The 19,416-nt window shown below is 31.8% G+C and overlaps 2 protein-coding genes across 2 annotated transcripts; both read left to right on the top strand.

Moving 5' to 3' along the window:
- Window positions 1–2,616: 2,616 nt before the first annotated feature.
- On the top strand, window positions 2,617–17,761 carry LOC131956425 (receptor-type tyrosine-protein phosphatase epsilon-like). The gene is made up of 24 exons (XM_059320861.1): window positions 2,617–2,680; window positions 2,799–3,011; window positions 5,657–5,857; window positions 6,101–6,241; window positions 8,065–8,205; window positions 8,459–8,596; window positions 9,934–10,074; window positions 10,901–11,038; window positions 11,557–11,668; window positions 12,062–12,183; window positions 12,787–12,944; window positions 13,076–13,163; window positions 13,298–13,374; window positions 13,500–13,536; window positions 13,632–13,729; window positions 13,970–14,089; window positions 14,484–14,629; window positions 14,758–14,893; window positions 15,743–15,889; window positions 16,126–16,249; window positions 16,380–16,453; window positions 16,677–16,814; window positions 17,466–17,600; window positions 17,744–17,761. The coding sequence occupies exons 1-24, from the start codon at window positions 2,617–2,619 to the stop codon at window positions 17,759–17,761; spliced, it is 2,907 nt and encodes a 968-aa protein (XP_059176844.1).
- Window positions 17,762–17,835: 74 nt separating this feature from the next.
- LOC131956446 (uncharacterized) lies at window positions 17,836–18,915 on the top strand. The gene is made up of 3 exons (XM_059320888.1): window positions 17,836–17,955; window positions 18,135–18,270; window positions 18,601–18,915. Exons 1-3 carry the CDS (start codon window positions 17,840–17,842, stop codon window positions 18,769–18,771), a joined length of 423 nt encoding a protein of 140 aa, XP_059176871.1. The 5' UTR covers window positions 17,836–17,839; the 3' UTR covers window positions 18,772–18,915.
- The last annotated feature ends 501 nt before the right edge of the window (window positions 18,916–19,416 follow it).

Here is a 19,416-nt window from a genome sequence, read left to right as displayed (position 1 = left end):
GAAAAGCAGAATGTTCAATCTCCTGGCAGGGGACATGATGTGATCCGCACGTGACGCCATCTAGTGGGCGACACCAATATGAAAAACACTAACATTTACAGTCAATATAATCCTTTATCCGGTTAAACTTAAAATAAAATTGTATGGGAGAGGGATGACACCAAAATGAAAATGTAAAATTGTAAGAGGGCGGAGGGGAAACACCCTCAGTTACCACACCGAGTGTCACCCCGAACTAGTTTCGCCAGTGAATAAATCGAATTATCTTAATGTATGCAGACAACCCTAAGTTACAGAACAAACTTTACATTTTAAAGCACCGGTCCACTTATAGAGAACTGTAAAAACATTCGATGTCGTGTAATGTACTCTAATATATAAATTTTGCCAAGGCGGTGATAAAAAGTGAAAATTAATGACCAAGGACAGTCAGATTTACAACAAGAAGATACTACTCATACAAAAGTACATTATTACTCAAACAAAAGTTCATTACACTTCCGGGAAAGCTATTGAAACTGGCTGTAAAAAAGGCAAAATTTGAGTTAGAACATTAAACAATTTTTAATCCTGATTTGGTTGTCAGTATTTTGTTCTATCTCAAAAGTGAAAAATATTTATTTCGGGCTCCTATTGCTACATAAAGTCATAAAAATAGCTTTAATGCTTATTGTTTGATGCCCTTTAACATTTTATAAAAAAAGTACTTGAGTTAAACTATTTTTAAATGGTAAATCAGACCCCATGAAACTTGAGATGCGTTTTTCTCAAAACTACAATTTAGAAGATAGAACAAGATAATACTAGGGGGGGGGCGATCTGACTTTGGGGTACAAATTTGAGAAATCGTCCGTAAAAGACGTCATACATTCATAGTTGGTTAGGAATTTAGTGATCAATTTGTATTTCTTTCTAAGTTTTCAAGGTAAGGCCTAACTATTTTTAATCACTAGAATTGTAAATTAATTAGTATTTTTATATGTTTATCTAATCTATTTCTCTTTCTTAAATATTTAACTCTAGTATATTTATTAAAATCAAGTATTAGGTGTGTGAAAAGAAACAATTTATTAAATGGAATCAGCTCGATGTTCATTAAATTCATTTTTAAAATTTTTATTTTTTTAGAGAATCTTGCAACAGTTTATACAGCCAAACAAAAATTGGTCAGTTCAAGTCGAGCAGAAAATACTACGTGTAATGCTGCGGGAGCTGATAAAAGAATTAGAGTCTCCTGGAACATTTCCTACCCTTTTTCTTTTCTGTGGGTACAATTTAATAAAGAAAGTAAGTACAAAAATAATGATGAAAGTCGCTGAAATCAAGGACTACTTAAACCCCTTAATTTGACTTTTTGAAATTAGCCTTACTTTACTTATTTTAAATCAAGTATTGGTTTTGAAAATCTCACAAGAAAACACACTTTTTGCTTATAAATATTGTAAAATTACATAAACATTTTTTTTTCATTAATTTGGGAGAAAACGACTTTAAAAATAATAATTCTTGTGTACATCATATCTCCGACAATTTTCAATATACTTGTACTAAATTCTGCGCATACTTAACTGAATGCTAGAAGAACACATTGAACTAAAATAATAGCAGTATTTATTATAGATTTTTTAAAACAATTTTTTCCTGGACCCCACACTTGTCAATTTTCAGCCCGGTGACTAAAAATGTAAAAAAAAAAAAAAAATTTGAAATGCCAATTTTATTTTTTTAGTTCATTATATTTTTAAGGGAATAAATAATGTTGGTGCTAAGTTTTATTTGAATATCTTCGTTAGTTTTCGTTATACTCTGTACAAGTCAAAGTCTGTTTTTCATCAAATTTCAAGGCTTAATTTTTTTTAAATGAATGTATACAATACTTGAGAGCAAAAATTAGCTTTTCTTATGATTTCATCATCACCCTACATTATTTAAACTAGGTAAAGTAAGTGTAGTTACTAAAATTCAATTAGGGGGTTTAAGCTGTCCTCAAAGAAAGACAATCAATGGGTTTAACTTACAGAATTTATACTCAAAAATACCAATTTGGCAATGGACAATCGCCTTTAATAACTGAAGTTATAAAATAAACAAGTAATTGATCTAGGATTATAAAACGTTTGATTACTTTAATTCGGACAAAGAACGTCGGAGCTTCATTATAGGACGTAATTTACATTGTTACACTGACAAAAAAGCTAAAGAATAAATCAAGTGAAAAAATATTTTAGAATTGCATTCTTAATTTTAAATAGGTATTATTGTAAACATTTAATAACGCATAATGTATGATACCGTAAGCACCGCTTAGGGATCGTCCACATATCAAATACAATGGGGTGTGATCATAACTTATCGTTTCGTTACATTGCGATTAATGGTGTTTTGGTTGTAGTCATGGGCCTTCTTACACAATTAAAAAAAAAATTGAGATTTCCGAATTTCAAACATTATGTACCATGGCAATCTAATCAATCCTGTTTAAATCTTGTTTCAGCAAAATATCTGACGTCAAACCTAACGATCAACATCACTTACGGAAACTCTACATGTGACTCTATTTACCAATCAGCTATCAGCCATGACACGGTTGAGTTCAGATGTCGGACACCAGTAAATATGACAAGTCTAGTTTTGACAGGGGAAAATGTAAGGGATGTCTGCTCTATTTACGTCAATGGAGGTAATTATCAGTCTAGTAAGATTTTAATTGACCTTGTTGTATTTTATTAAAGTTATTAAATAAACATTATTTATCAAGTATTACCAAATTAATAAACAGACTTTAAAAAACAATCCAGGTAGGAATGTTGCAGTTCAACAACCTGCTGTTCAAGACAGTACGTATGGAATTTCTTCAAACGCTTCTAATGCTGTAGACGGTAACAGAACAAGTGATTGGTACCAGAAGTCGTGTATACATACCGACAAACAGATATCAAAAGGAACACCTCATTACTGGACAGTTAATTTCAGTGGTGAAGCATACAGTGTCAACAGATATGTTTTATACAGTAGGTGGGATTCAAAGACTTATCGTGAGTATTTTATTTTTATTTTACAGAAGCATTACCTGTATTAAATATATATATATATTTTTTTAAATCGTGTATTAATAAGTAATAGAACTTATTTTCATCCAATTATTTCATTTATTCATCTAATTATGTGTACATTATTAATGATGATAGTAGATTACATATCTATCTTTCGTCTAACTTTATATTAAATGAAGCGGGAGTGATCTCCCCTAAACTTTCTCGAAGATTATTATATATCTCTACGAGGGGGGGGGGGGGGCAACTAGGGATATATTCTTGATTTTTAATTCATTTTTACTTGAGAAAGTCTTGTAATCGTGCAAAAAAAAAATCGAGATTTTTACAAATCTCGACGTTTTACACCTCACTGAGTCGGAAAAACATATTTTAGCAATCTTGTCTGTAAGTCTGTGTGTATGTGTGTGTGTGTGTGCCTGTCTGTAAACACGATAACCTGAGTACCGTTACAACTAGGTTGATGAAATTTCATTAATAAGTATTTTATCAAACTCATAGATATGTTAGCAACTTTTGAGCGATTTCCGATAACCGGAAATGCTACTTTTTATACTTTGAATTTTTCAAAAGCCTATAACTTGAGTACTATTTCAGATAGATAAATGAACTTTCACATGTAAGTAAAAGATCTAATCCTCTACTATCAAATTTTGAGTAATTCCTGTTGAACCGATTTCTCAAAAAAAAAAACGCATATAAATTTATAAAGTACTAATAATATTCCGCACTATTATGCACATTTTGTTATGGCGTTCGCTTGGTGCGCAATTTTTTTTTTCTAAGAGATTCTATTCTATTTTAAAAGTTTAAGTAATTAAAAATCATTTCTATATTCCGAGTTGCCATGTGTATAATAGTGCGGAATATTAGTGCTTTATAAATTGGCGTATATGATGAAGTGAGATTTGAAATAGGTCAATAAACAATTGCTTAAGTGTTATAAATTAATTCATGACCGTTAGCTCAGTTTAAATTAAATGTCTGTAAGGGCGATATGTTTAAGATGTGTAACAAGCGGTAAGGGACAGGGTAATAAGAATGTGTCGAAAGATTGACCTTAAGAACTTGTTATTTGATCGCGGGCATTCCCCCCCCCCCCCACGTCAATACCTCCTAAAATCAATTACTCCCAACACATAACCTCTAGCATATAACCCCCATCCAACCAACTGAAAGAGGACATTACCCACAATCACCCACCTTTTATTTATATAAAGAGATAAAGTAATAATTTGTACATGTTTAGTAACGTGTACAGCTACAAGCGTAGCAAAGGTATAATTACAGGAATTAGAAAGGAAGAGGATATTGATGGGTAATGGAAATCGGATGGAAATATATACGGAAATCGATAGGGATAATGTTCTAGGAGATTAAATGGAATATGGATAGAAATACGGATACGGATGGGTTTAAAATAATGATAGTGATAAGGAGTAGAAAAGGGATAGCTTCAGGAATAGGTAACAGATAGAGATAGTGATAGGGAAAATGAAATGGAGTAGGAAATAGATCGGGAAATGAATACACATTAGGAAAAATGAACTGTAATAGGGAAAGAGATAGGGAGATATGGATAGCTATAGCTATAACAATAGAAATAAGATTAGTGATAGGGATAAGGGTTGAAGGAAATGTACAAGGACAGGGATTGGGATTGGGATTTTTTATGTTTCTATTTATAATTTTAAAAAAGCGACATCTTTTTCATCAAATATCCAGTTGTTTTCATTGTCATTAATATCTATAAATAGTATTTGCTTAATTTTTTGTTCGGTGATGGTAAAAAACGCTATGCGAATATTTTTATTCTACTGCAAAAAGAAATTAGCGATATCAATGAAACAGTCCCTTCCGGACCAATGGGACTTTTGCGTCCCTAGCAACAAATTTACTTGTTTTTCGAAACAAGAAAACCTATTAGAAACAACACATGTAAAAATAATACCTAAATAGTATACCTTTAAAAAACCTCCAATAATTTCTCTAATTTGAACTTAGTATTTCATATATAAAAATTTATATTTTTGCTTTGCCATTGATGTAAAAATGGAAAGTTTCTATAAATATGGCAACAAAATTGTTTCATATATGCTGAAACCAAAATTATCTCTATAAAGTATATGATATAATAAATGTTTGGAACCAAATTCGACAGCATTAAGTTATTTTAATTTCGTTTGGTGTTGATTTAAAATTTTGGGACAAATATGTTTCTTGGACCTCAAAGGGTTAAAAATACAGTTTTGCTAATGTATTGATGAAACTATCTTGAAATATTTCATCAGTCTTTCTTCGTCGACCGCATTAAAGCGCGGGGGCGTGCACTGCGCTGATTGTTGTCTGTTTGAACACAGACTAGAAGAAAACATAATTTCTATCATAGTGCCCGTGAGCTGCACAATAATATAGAGATTGAAACTGATTTGATTTTGAATTTTTCTTTTATATTAGCTCAACCTTGCTGCCCAAATAGAATCAATGGGTTTTCACTAACAAGTTCAGAGAGTTTCTTGCACATTGACTAAAACTGTATTTAAATTTTCAGATTAAAACTGTTTCCTATAACTAATTGGATTCTGTATTTGTATTTTAATTAGCCAAACCTTGCTGTCCAGAAAGAATCAGTGGGTTTAAACTAACAAGTTGGAACAACAAAAGTGACCAAGTGTTCACATACACGGCTCCTAAGACACTGGCACTAGTCCACACTGTTGTATCTGGATCACGTGATGTTGCTCGTGTCAACGTCACATTAGATGAAGAATATTTAAATTTTTGTGAGGCCGAAATTTATGGAGGTTTGCAGCATAGTTATATATTTTCAACTAAAATAATTAACGTGTTGCTCATGTGTCTTTGATTAAAACCACGGATTTTCTTTGAAACTACTTAAATTGAGTGCAAGTTATAAACGCTAAACTCTCTTTTACTTCCTATTGTAACTGTTAGAATACGTCACTGATAAAAACTCTAAAATTGTCTAAATAATGACATAATGTAAGTCTATTAGATGCTCAATGTCGACGCTTGTATTTCTCCAGTCAACATATGCCCAAAGAACAAATACGGCCTAGACTGTACTAAAGAATGTAACTGTGTCAACAATGAACAATGTCACGTGGACACTGGTACCTGTCCATCTGGCTGTGCTCCAGGCTACACATTTGAAGGATGTCAGACTGGTGAGAGAAAAATCAAAGGGGTTTAAAATTATATATTTTAACATTGAATTCAAAGTTTCTTCCAGGCATCTCTTCGGGTGGGCGCAGCCCCCCCCCCCCCCCCCGAAAAAATTTTACCTCCCACCCGAACGAAATGAAATTTATAAAATTTATATAGAAAATATATACTTTTAACAGTGTCCGCCCCCCCCCCCCCCCAAAGAAAGTTTACCCCGCCCCCCCCCCCCCCCCCCCGAAGATTTCAAGTGCCCCCCCCCCCCCCGGAGAAAAATGTCTGGAAGAAACAATGATTGAATTCAACCTCTATCTGTTTGAACTAATGTTTGTTATGTTGAGATGAATAGCGTAAGCAAAGTGTTAAAATTGTATTTTAGAGTGCAGTGCTGGAACATGGGGCGTTGACTGCCGAAACTCTTGTAGTGTGAACTGTTTTAACAAAGACAGCTGTAACCATAAGGACGGCACGTGTGATGGAGGTTGTGTTGAAGGGTTTAAACCTCCTTTGTGTATTGAAGGTAAAACATCTTTTTGGAAAGAAAAAAGAAATTAGCATTCCTTAAATCACTTTTGTAAAAATCTAGCTAATAATTTTCCTTCTTCTGCATGCCTTTTGTGGTCTCTACTTTAATTTTTTTTTTCATCTATAGTTTTCAAGATCTAAACTAAACTCCATTGACCAAATAATATTAAGAATTACTAACTAGTGTGGTATTCATTACTTTATTGTATCATTTTACTATTATATAATCACCTATCTATAATATATTTCAGTTTGTAACAACAGAACGTGGGGTGTCAGCTGTTCTAAAACCTGTAACAGTAACTGTCTTAATGAAATTTGTCATTCGGTTAATGGCAATTGTTTGATTGGTTGTAAACAAGGTTTCCAAGGGAATCAATGTTCACAAGGTACGTACGTGTTTGTTAAATGAGAACATAGAATATTACAAACGTTATAATTGTATCTATACAAAATCTTTTGTCAGAATTGCAGCTAAAATTCAATACATTGATTCAATATTATTTAATAGAGCATATTCTGTATGGTGTCTGATTTGATTCAGTCTATAAAATATCAGTTGATAGTACATATATTTTTTAGAGTTTGCTTAAAAATGTTATTGTATAAATTAATTGCAACGTATTATAAATAGTCATAACCATTTTGTCTATGTGCCTAGTTTGACTATGGTTATGCGCCCAGAAGTTAAGATGCCATTTTCTTTTGATACAGGCTCTGTCGTGGCTGATCCTGACAATTTTAGAATTGCAATCTATGCCTCAATTATTGCAGTACATTGCTTTTAGTACTACTTGGACAGTTTTATTCCTTCTTCTCCTCCATTATTTTTTTCATGAATTATTAAGCTTCCAAGTGAAACACCTAAAATAACTTCAACAATGAAAATAAAAACCGCACAAAATAATTCAATATTTTTTTCAAAATCGAAGTTATTAATCCAATACATTACTTTGTTCATGTAAGTGTGTTATTTAATCTATATGGGTCGATCAATAGCACAAACACTCCAATTCTCTCTGCTACTCCACTAATACCTACAGTGTGTACACGATACATTGGACATTAATCGAAGGAGTACTGTTCTAATAGTGGAGTTCCAAATGGATGCGTCGCTGGTTTATAGAGTCAATAACGTGTTTTTTAAATAAAGTTTATATACGTTTTTTAATACATATTTTTACAAGAACTACAATATCAACCAGAACGTTAAATTTTACAATGAAAAGTAACGTTTAGCTGCTTGAACAGGTAAACAACAGAAATGTATGAAATCAGTGTACTACGCGTTACTATATTTCAGAGTGTAGTGCAGGTACATGGGGTGATGACTGCCGAAACTCTTGTAGTGTGAACTGTTCTAACAAAGACAGCTGTAACCATAAGAACGGCACGTGTGATGGAGGTTGTGTTGAAGGGTTTAAACCTCCTTTGTGTATTGAAGGTAAAACATCTTTTTGGAAAGAAAAAAAGAAATTAGCATTCCTTAAATCACTTTTGTAAAGTCTAGCTAATAATTTTCCTTCTTCTGCATGTCTTTTGTGGCCTCTGCTTTAATTTTTTTCATCTACAGTTTTCAAGATCTAAACTAAACTCCATTGACCAAATAATATAAAGAATTACTAACTAGTGTGGTATTCATTACTTTATTGTATCATTTTACTATTATATAATCACCTATCTATAATATATTTCAGAATGCAACAACAGAATGTGGGGTGTCAACTGTTCTAAAACCTGTAACAGTAACTGTCTTAATGAAATTTGTCATTCGGTTATTGGCACTTGTTTGAATGGTTGTAAACAAGGTTTCCAAGGGAATCAATGTTCACAAGGTACGTACGTGTTTGTTAAATGAGAACATAGAATATTACAATCGTTATAATTGTATCTATACAAAGTCTTTTCTCAGAATTGCAGCTAAAATTCAATACATTGATTCAATATTATTTAATAGAGCATATTTTGTATGGTGTCTGATTTGATTCAGTCTAAAAATATCAGTTGATAGTACATATATATTTTTTTAGAGTTTGCTTAAAAATGCTATTGTATAAATTAATTGCAACGTATTTTAAAAAGTCATAACAAATTTTGTCTATGTGCCTAGTTTATCTATGGATTTGCGCCGAGAGGTTAAGATGCCACTTTCTTCTGATACAGGCTCTGTCGTAGCTGATTCTGACAATTTTAGAATTGCATTCTATGCCTCAATTACTGCAGTACATTGCTTTTAGTACTACTTGGACAGTTTTATTCCTTCTTCTTCTCCATTATTTTTTAGGGATTATTGAGCTGCCAAATAAAACACCTAAAATAACTTCAATAAAGAAAAACAAAACGCACACAATCATTCAAAATTCTTTTCACAATCGAAGTTATTTATCCAATACATTACTTTGTCATGTAAGGGCGTAGTATGATCTATAGGGGACTATCTATAGCACAAACACTCCAAATTCTCTCTGCTACTCCACTAAGACCTACTGTATGTACACGATACATTGGACATCAAGTGCAGCAGTACATGCTGTTCGCTGTTCTAGTAGATAGGTTCCAAATGGATGTGTCACTGGTTATATAGAGTCAATAACGTGTTTTTAAAATAAAGTTTATAGAAGTTTTTAATATATTTTTTACAAGAACTGCAATGTCAAGTCAGAACGTTAAATATTACAATGAAAAGTAACGTTTGGCTGCTTCAACACGTAAACAACAGAAATGTATTAAGATGTACGAGCCGACCTGCGGCATATCATATGCCGCTATTTAGTTGTTTTATTTTTTACTTTTCAGTAATTCATAATTTGTGAATTCGACAGTACCAATGCTGCCACTGAAAATATTTGCTTTAAAATACTATTAGTAGGTCGTTAAGAACGATACTACCCCCACCCTCCTTTCCCCCAACCCCTACCCTACCCCCCCCCTTCCACGTGAATACAGCCTCCTCTTAGTTACCTCCCCTAAGTTTAAAATCATTTTAAACTAAATTATCTGCCCCTAATAGCTGTCACTAAACACGGCTCGACGATTGTAAACATTTAGCGTGAACCACAACTCACCAGACCATGTAGGGGTGGGGTGGTAGGGAGCGCGCTTACAGCTTGGTGTTTTCTAGCGTCTCCAAGAAGAGAATTATATATATAGATTGTACCTCACTATATTTCAGAGTGTAGTGCAGGTACATGGGGTGTTGACTGCCGACATTCTTGTAGTGTGAACTGCTCTAACAAAGACAGCTGTAACCATAAGGACGGCACGTGTGATGGAGGTTGTATGACAGGGTTTAAACCTCCTTTGTGTACTGAAGGTAATTTCAATATAATATATAAATGTTGGAATTATTAAGAAATTGTGAACTAACAAAACCTTATTGATAAGGTAGTGCTAGCCGATTTAAAATCTATTGATAGGTCTATAAATATACTATGGAAGGGGAGAAATTGTCCGAGGTGTGGACGGGGGGAGCGGACCGTACAGGGTGACACCATTTAATGAGGTGACATCAGGGCAAAAAAATAGAAAAATGTATGGACTAAATATGCTTTTTGCCAGTTCAATGAATGGTTTATTAGAGGTAGGCAGTAACTTAAGTACAAATAGACAATCCCGACGGGGGGGGGGGGGGGGGCTGGTGACAACAAGACCTTAATATGCACATTATAGAGAAAACAATTTTACATCCATCTATGATTCTATATTAATAGCCGACTATAGATAGTTATCGTTAGTATTAGTTGTGAACATTTTAAGGCTATTACCACGGCGTGGGGGGAGGGTGCAAAATGTATAGGTGGATTAAAATAATATTTGCACAAATGGACACTTTTTGGCTAACTCTGATTACCTAAACTTTGATTTCTCATTATTGCTTTGATAAAAAAACTAAAATTATGTCTTTGTTTATTAATCGCTTTTAAAAATTGCAGCTGATACATTTGCTTCTTGTTTCAGCTTAACTTCACTCTAGAGTAAAACTACTCGTATGCAGTTATGTGAATTGTTTTTGCTGCCCATTTTTCAGGAACTAAATTTCAGAAAATAATAATAAACACGACTATTGATTACAGTTGCTTTTATTTGTTGCATAGTCTTAATTTATTTGTAAACGTTCAATTTTCTACGACATATTTCAGAATGTGATGAAGGAAATTATGGCATTAACTGCACTACAACATGCAACAAGAACTGCATTGAGGACGTGTGTAACGCAGTTAACGGCACTTGTTTAAGGGGTTGTAAAGCAGGATACAAAGGATACGATTGTTCAGAAAGTAGTTATTATTTTTATTCAATGCGAACCTATTAAAATAAAAACAACATCATCATAAATGTAGGCGTACATTTTTTAATACACTTTCATACAGCTCATTAATTTTTTTATACATAAAAGTGTGATTATGGGAAATAGGGAACGAAATGTGCTCTGAACACATTTAAACGGTTAACTGAAAACGGAGAAAGGTGGTCATAGTCTAAATTTAAGTTTAGAGTTATTAGTAATGCGACTTTATTTGTTACGAAGCTGTTCCTGTGTAGCTTATAGCTACAATCTTCTATTTATATATGTAAACCTTTTCTGTAAATGAGCGAAACCAGTGTTTCTTCCAGACTTTTTTCTCCGGGGGGCACTTGAAATTTTCGGGGGGGGGGGGGCGGTAGACTTTATTCGGGGGGGGGGGCGGACACTGTTAAAAGTATATATTTTCTATATAAATTATATACATTTCATTTCGTTCGGGTGGAAGAAACCTGGAAGAAACTCTGACCGAAACATGTTGTAATCTAACAGCACAAACTGCAAGTGTAAATGAGGACAGTAGTTCAACAAGCGTAGCTGCTGTTGTGGTGGTTGTGTTAGTTCTTGCAGCGGCGTGTACTACTGCTGTAATAATATTTTACAGGTAGGTACTAGTAGATTGGTGGAACTTAGTTCAAGCTATAGCCTATACAAATTATGTGTATGTTATTGCCATTAAAAATTGTATGTACGCCTACCCTAACAAACATTAGAGTAAAGGAGCAGAGCTATGAATACATCTGGTATTCTTATAAACCAGACTAAAAGCTTATCAGTTAAAAATATATAATGGCAATCTAAGTAATTAGAAACAGTTAAATTCAAACTTCCAAAATAACATGTAACGAATGTGTAAATTTGTAAATTTTAAAATTTGGAGATTTAACATTGCAATGAATTTAAAGCTAACACATGTTTTTCAAATATTTAGTAAGCATTGTTTTCTTTTTAATTAACTTTACCTCAACTTTCTCCGTATGGACTTATTTATTTAAAGAAGAAGGCACGGCAAACAAAGACCTAAGATAAGAGAAGTAGATCTTGACAAAACAGAGGATGATCACAGCTATATGCCTCGCCATGACAGTAATGAGAATACGATCTTAGCTTCCACTACAGGCATGTTGACATTTCTGTTAACATTTTTGGGGGATGTTTTTTTGCATGCTTCTGTATCGTTGCCTAAGTCTGCATACACGTATATGCTAAAGTGTCGTCCGTTTTGCCGGTTCCTCGAAACACCTGAATTACAAAATGAAGTTCATACCCAATCGCCCGATTTTTACATTAATTTATTTCGTTAAATATTTAGTGATGTCTCTATCTTAACAGCATTATACAAGAACGGTTGCGTTTTTGACGAATTTCTAATTAAGTATTTACTATTAAGTTGGAACAAAAAAACCAAAATGTTTACTATTACAACCTACTTGCCAACAATTCCAAATCGACATTAGATTCACAGCTCCATTTTGAAAAGAAATCTTTAAAAATTTAAAATAACCTCTAAATTTAGTCTTATGAATTCCTTTTTAAAAAGAAAATGACATTTGTTCTCAAAACTCCCTTAAAGAACAAGTCATCACTAAATTTCGAATGAACCGGTTTTCCCCACAAGTTTGAAGTTAGCCAACGGTTTACATTTTTTAAAAACTAAAATGTGTCTTTTACCTACTCTCTTAACAAATCATCAATACAATGTTTTATTTCCTTTCTATACAGCTCAGTTTGATGACAAGGAAACAACGAAGCAAGTAGTTGATTCCAATAGTGGATACTACAATATTATTTCTGTCAAAGTAGATACATCCATTGCTATCAAAGAACTAAGTGATTTTATGAGCACTCATAATAAACAGTTCTTTGAACAACAGTTTAAGGTGATTATATTTTAGAAAGTATTTTTTGGGCAACACATATATCCGCTGTTGATTTTAATAGTAGGCATATGTATATATATATATATATATATATATATATATATATATATATACATATTAATGTTTACCAGAGTGTACCAGCTCCCAAAGATGTTTCAAAAAGTGTTGGGTTAAGTGAGTTAAACAAACACAAAAACAGATTCAAGGACATTTGTGCCTGTAAGTTAATATTCCTAAAGCATAAAAATAATATTTTATCGTTGATCTTTATATTTATGCTTGCAAATAAATAAATCAGTCATTTTTATAATATTTAAGCACATTATATATACATTACCATTCTCAATTTTCAGATGACCATTCAAGAGTCCATCTTCAAATAAAAACAGATGACCATGAAGGCGACTATATTAATGCTTGTTATGTTGAGGTTGTTTAAACTGTTTACATTTTAAAACTATCTACTCAAAACTTCGAAAGTGTACTTTGTTTCTACTATATTTTTTAAAAGAGAACTGAAAACATATATTTTAAATTTTCATTATAATTTTTCAGGGATATAAAAATGAGGAAAGATTTATAGCATCTCAAGGTGAATCTTGATAAGCATTTTACAAATTGTAGATTTTTAAGCCATGTTTGTATCGTTCCTATTGTGTACTAATGTGTTCTTGTGGATTTTTTAAGGACCCAATCGCTTGATTTTGAATGACTTTATAAGAATGTTATGGGAACAAAAAGTTGATAAAGTTGTGATGCTGACTAATCTTTTAGAGGAAGGAAAGGTAACATGTTTATATCTTGTGGATGGAAAAATATTTTTAGTCTCCAAAATGTATTATACTATACTAAATCCGATTTTATGTTTTTCAATCAAGTTTTATATATCTTTTTGAATCAATTTTTTAAAATTATTTATTCAATTTTATAACAATCGATAAAAAACAGTTCTAGATCAATTAAAGGAAATAGAAATAAAACGTCATCAATTTGTTATACATTTTGAGAAAAAAATATATTACTAGATAAAATGTGAGCAGTACTGGCCAGATGAAGACGAGGCTACATTTGGTCTGATCACAGTCAAACTGACAGTCACTGATGTGTTCGCTGACTACACCATCAGACAATTTATTCTAAATAAAGTGAGTTAGGGAAACATACTACATTAACATTATCTATATTGTTACTATAATGCAATACATTCCCACAACAGTAAATATTCTAGTGAAGTGCATTGTTGTAAGATGTCTATTTACTATATGTCTTTATTTTACAAATAATTCATTTTTTTGTATTATTTTAAATACAACCACTACAATAATATAATATTTCTTAGATTACACATTAAGGCCAATACATTAGTAGACTTTTTAAAAATATTAATTTTAAAAATTTAATACGTTGATATAATATATCAATATATTTAAAAAAAACTAATTGCCATATCTGTTAGAAATTAAAAATATAAATTAAAATATAATAGTATGAGTTAAACAATTAATTGGTGAAGATCATGATCATTTACAATCTCTTCAGAAAGGCCATCCTCCACACTCAGTGAAACAATTCCATTTTACATCATGGCCTGACCAAGGTGTTCCATTAACTCCATGGGCTCTTGTAGAGTTTGAGCAGAGAGTGGCATCACAGCCCACAGCCACACCTACTGTTGTACATTGCAGGTAGAAAAAAACTAAAAATTCTTTAAACTTTTTATAACATTATTTCAATGTTGATTAAATTATTTTATATTAGAAAAATTAAAAAAAAACATAAATAGATATGTCTGCTGTTTTTTCCCGATAACCAGTGCTGGTGTGGGGCGTACTGGAACCTTCATAGCTCTACGTCACGTGATGAAAGAAGCTGAGGACACTGGACGCATGGATTTCTTTAAAACTTTAATCAAACTCAGACAGGCCAGAGTCTTGATGATACAGACTGCTGTAAGTTGTGTGTTGTGTTGGTAAAACTTTAATCAAACTCAGGCAGCCAGAGTCTTGATGATACAGACGGCTGTAAGTTGTGTGTTGTGTTGGTAAAACTTTAATCAAACTCAGGCAGGCAAGAGTCTTGATGATACAGACTGCTGTAAGTTGTGTTGGTAAAACTTTAATCAAACTCAGACAGGCCAGAGTTTTGATGATACAGACTGCTGTAAGTTGTGTTGGTAAAACTTTAATAAATATTTGATTTTTCAATAAAATTTACAGTTTTCAAACTCCTTAACTGTTACATCTCGGGTATATAGGTCGTTAGCTGGGGACAGCCACTTTTCTAGGAGAGACAACTCCAAAATCAAACAACTGCTGCCTTGTAGTTTGTTCTTGGTTGGACAAAGGCTATGGAACCAAATCTAAAAAGAAAAGCAGGCTGAAATCGGAGTCAATGGCGTCAATTGCGCATAACCAGTTGACACGTAATCATTAATTGTGATGGAGGCGTGGTCGAGTCGGCAAAAAGCTCATGGTCGATTAATTCTAAAAAAAAGTCTCGAGTTCTAGCAGATAAGGCTCGATCACTTCCAACACTAAAAATTAAGAACGAAGAAGAAGAAAGAAGAAGACTGTTACATGTCAATTAACGTACTAAAATAATATGCTGCTTGTCAATGCAATCATAAGATGATTTCCGAGCTGGTAGTTTATAGGAAAAATAGCAACAGTTATTGGTTGAAGTGAATTAAGATCTACAAAATAAAGAAAGTGTATACTTTTAATTGAACCTAGAGTAAATTGCAAGCTACCATTATACATTATTAAACACTATTTAACAAGGCAATGTTTTGTATTTAGGAACAGTACGAGTTTCTACATAAGGCAGCTTGTGTTGCCTTGGTGTGTATGAAAACAACTGTCGCGTCCTGTGATGTTGGGGAAAGAATTCAATTTCTACACACAAAAACAAAGTCAGGTCCAAGTCATATGCAGAAAGAATTTGAGGTAATGTTGATTTTGTTTTATTTATAAGCAATTTAGTACTGTAATTCTTTCGTTGCAAATGTCATTGTCGACTGATTAGACATTGCTGCTTATTTTTTATTCATCAAGAATTATGTTCCTTTATAATTATGTAAATTTGTATTAACCTCTGTATTGTTTCCTATTTTAGTTTCACAGAAAGATTACTTTGTGTGCATTAATAAATAACTAGTTAAACATTTCTTTTAATTATCTAGGCAGTGTGTGGCTTGTGTCAAAATGTGGATGATGGTCACAAAGAATCTGATGTAGGTGATGTTTACCAGAACACAAGTACTGCAGTCAAGCAACAGAAGAACAGAAATACACAGATTTTACCACGTATGAAACAAAATTATTTAGGATTAAACTTGTATAGAGAAAATCTATTATTTACTTTTTTTTATTCTCTTAAAACAAGAACTAACTCCAGAAGCGTTTGTTAAATATAGAATCAAATATTTCTCTTCAGACGAAATGTACAGAGCACAGCTTGCTGCAGATACAGCTAATGCAAGCGACTATATAAATGCTGTTCTAATTCCAGTATGCCTTTTTTTTACAAATTTGTTATTTTACAAAATTATGAACATTACTTAATCTCAATACACAGTACATTTTGTATTTGATCATATTTGATGATATTTTATCATATCAATTTTCTTTATTATTTATAGACCAGAAAATATTATAGTAGACATCTACAATTGTATCCACCAACCCTTTCAAGCTCAGTTATATAACACTGAAATGTAATTGATGTTTTCAGAGTTTTAGAAAAACTAGACATCAAATTTTAACACAGCTACCCCTCCCTTCAACTGTGGTTGACTTTTATAGACTGGTAACTCAGTACAGAGTGTCTCTGGCTGTGGCGTTTGATGGGGATGTTCAGTCACAAGATTCCGTATGTGGTTTAGTGCATTTTATTTACAACCACAAGATTCTTAATAAGGCTATTTGATTTTTATTTTTTTTTATACAATTACATGATTCAGTATATCATGGGTTTTGACTTTTTTGTTTTTAGTTCATACAAATGTTATAAATCTATTTTAAAAATTAAAAATAATAATAACAATGCATTTTGTAGTTTAATTCAGTCTCAAATACATGAACATAAATTGTATATATATTAATTAAATTAAGAAAGAAAAATGGCATAAGATCTAGACTAAAAAAGGGGATGCAACTCTGTTTCTTTTGACTGATTAGTTTACTTCATCTTTAGCTGTAAAGCTGTAAAATTTATTTTAAATTAAATATACAGTTTATGAATTGAAGACCTTAGTGCTAAAAGTACTTAAGTCACAAAAACAACATTTTGAGAAAAATGAGTTCAAAGATTAAAATTTACTATGAAACATTACGTTTTTATATTATTTGTTTGTTTGGAAGAGCAAATTAAATAAATTCTTCAGTATCACTATTTGTTTATAAGATAAAGTTAAACTAGAGGAATAACGATCAATGCTTGGTTTGATTTTTACAAAAATGTGACTTAAGTACTTTTAGCACTGGGCTCTTCAATTTGATGCTATTTGTTGTTTTTTTCTAGCAAACACTAGGAAATTACCTACCTGTGAGTACAACCGAACCATTAAAATGTGAACCTTTTGTGATTTCAAGCAGTGAAATCAAGGGAGATAATATCCTGGACGAGCAGAAACTGACTATTAATAAAATCTCTGATGTAGGTTTTAATACATATTGCAATTAGTTTTAAAGGCAAATATATGTGTATCATATGGATTTGGGGGTGGGAGATTAAACTAAAATGTTGAATTATTATTGTTAAATATAACAAAATGTAATTCACATTGATTTTTTTATCAGGCAAATGTGCTTAGTTAAGATTGTTTAATTAAACACAAATATATTACATAATAAAGTTTTCGATAATTTTTTTTTCAGACAAATGCGACACATTCGATGACTTTTGTAAAATCTTCTATAAAAAAACTGCATCCAAAAAAACTGTATCAAATAATTCAGAAAGTCAGATCACAAGCATCAAAATTTAATGGAAGAATTCTGTACATGTGCAGGTAGTTATCATTTTCAATGTTATTGTTCATTTAAGCAAACACATAGTAATGTTTAAATACCTCCAATTGGTTTTACATGTACTAAAAGACGTAATGTACCTACTTGTTAAAAATGAGAATTATAGGTGGCAAAATACTTACTTATTGAGACTTAAAAATATGTTCCTTGACATGTTTAGTGATGGAGCAGAATGGAGTGGTTTGGCAAGTGTTCTCACACTGTTGTTGGATAGAATGGACCACGACCAGCGTCTAACTGTTCCACTTGTTGTTGGGGCTATCAAGAGTGTACGGCCAGAAGTTATTTCATCATTGGTAAATATTTTAAAAGTCGATTTTTTTCGTATTAAAAATTTACTTATTTTTTCAAGAAAACTTTTTGTTAAATTTTTAAAAATATGAAAACAAGTTATGTAATTATAAAATACATTAGTATAAATCCACCAGAAACTTAAACTTATGTAGAGTTTTAAAATAATTTCTTTTTTAAAATTGTAAATATTACATTACTATACTCTTCAATGGAAATAAATTAAAGAATGTTAAAATAATTTATGAAAAAACTCTATACAATGATTTTTTTTTTAATTGGCTTAAAATTAATATAAATTTTAAATTGAATATAATATTAAATACTTTCCACAGAGTCAGTATGAAGTGTTGTATAAAGTGTTGGAAAGATACCATGAGGTGACATCTTCATACAACAATGTTGGTGATGTCAGGATTGTGCCAATTATTCAGACAAGTGAGAATGGACCACAGGAAGACTCTCTGAATGTGTACGTCAACAATGATGTGACATCAGCTGTTTGAGCTATTATTTTAGTTTTCATTATAAAAGTACTGAAACATACTAGATGTAATAAGGTGGTACTATGTATCAGTTATTGTAGATGATAGAAATGATGAAAATTAAATATAAAAGATTATAGTTATTAAACAGAATGGTGTATGAAAATTGTCAATGAATATCCAAGTAATGTTTTCACTCTGCTTAAAGGAAACTTTATAGAGTGATATTGTACACTTCACAATTAAGAGATAGGGATGCTAAATGTAATTATTTATGATACATATTTGAAATTTAATATGTGTATTTGATAATTGGCTTTATAATGGCTAAGGATGCATTTATGTCAACTCTAAATTGTTTTCATGTTTTCTTATAACTGTGAATTTTATGTGTATCATGTATCAAGCACCATTGGCAAGAAAGGGAGTGTGATTGGGATAAAAAAAATAACAATGTTATCTCATTAAGTACAGTAACTGTTGAGTCATGTCACTTTCAATTAGTTTATGCTTCAACATTTGGAATGCCATTAAACCAGAATGTGTATGCTTTTAACTTTTTTGGAATCTATATACATATAAATAAGCTAGCGGCAGAATATGGGTTTATTTATACTTAAATATTAAAATACATTAGTAATTAAATTAAACACTGCAAAAACCAAC

The sequence above is a fragment of the Physella acuta genome, unplaced genomic scaffold, assembly GCF_028476545.2.
Source record: "Physella acuta isolate Inbredline_101_S28 unplaced genomic scaffold, ASM2847654v3 ptg001149l, whole genome shotgun sequence".
Classification (NCBI taxonomy): domain Eukaryota; kingdom Metazoa; phylum Mollusca; class Gastropoda; family Physidae; genus Physella; species Physella acuta.
This window is presented reverse-complemented; position numbering and strand designations above follow the sequence as displayed.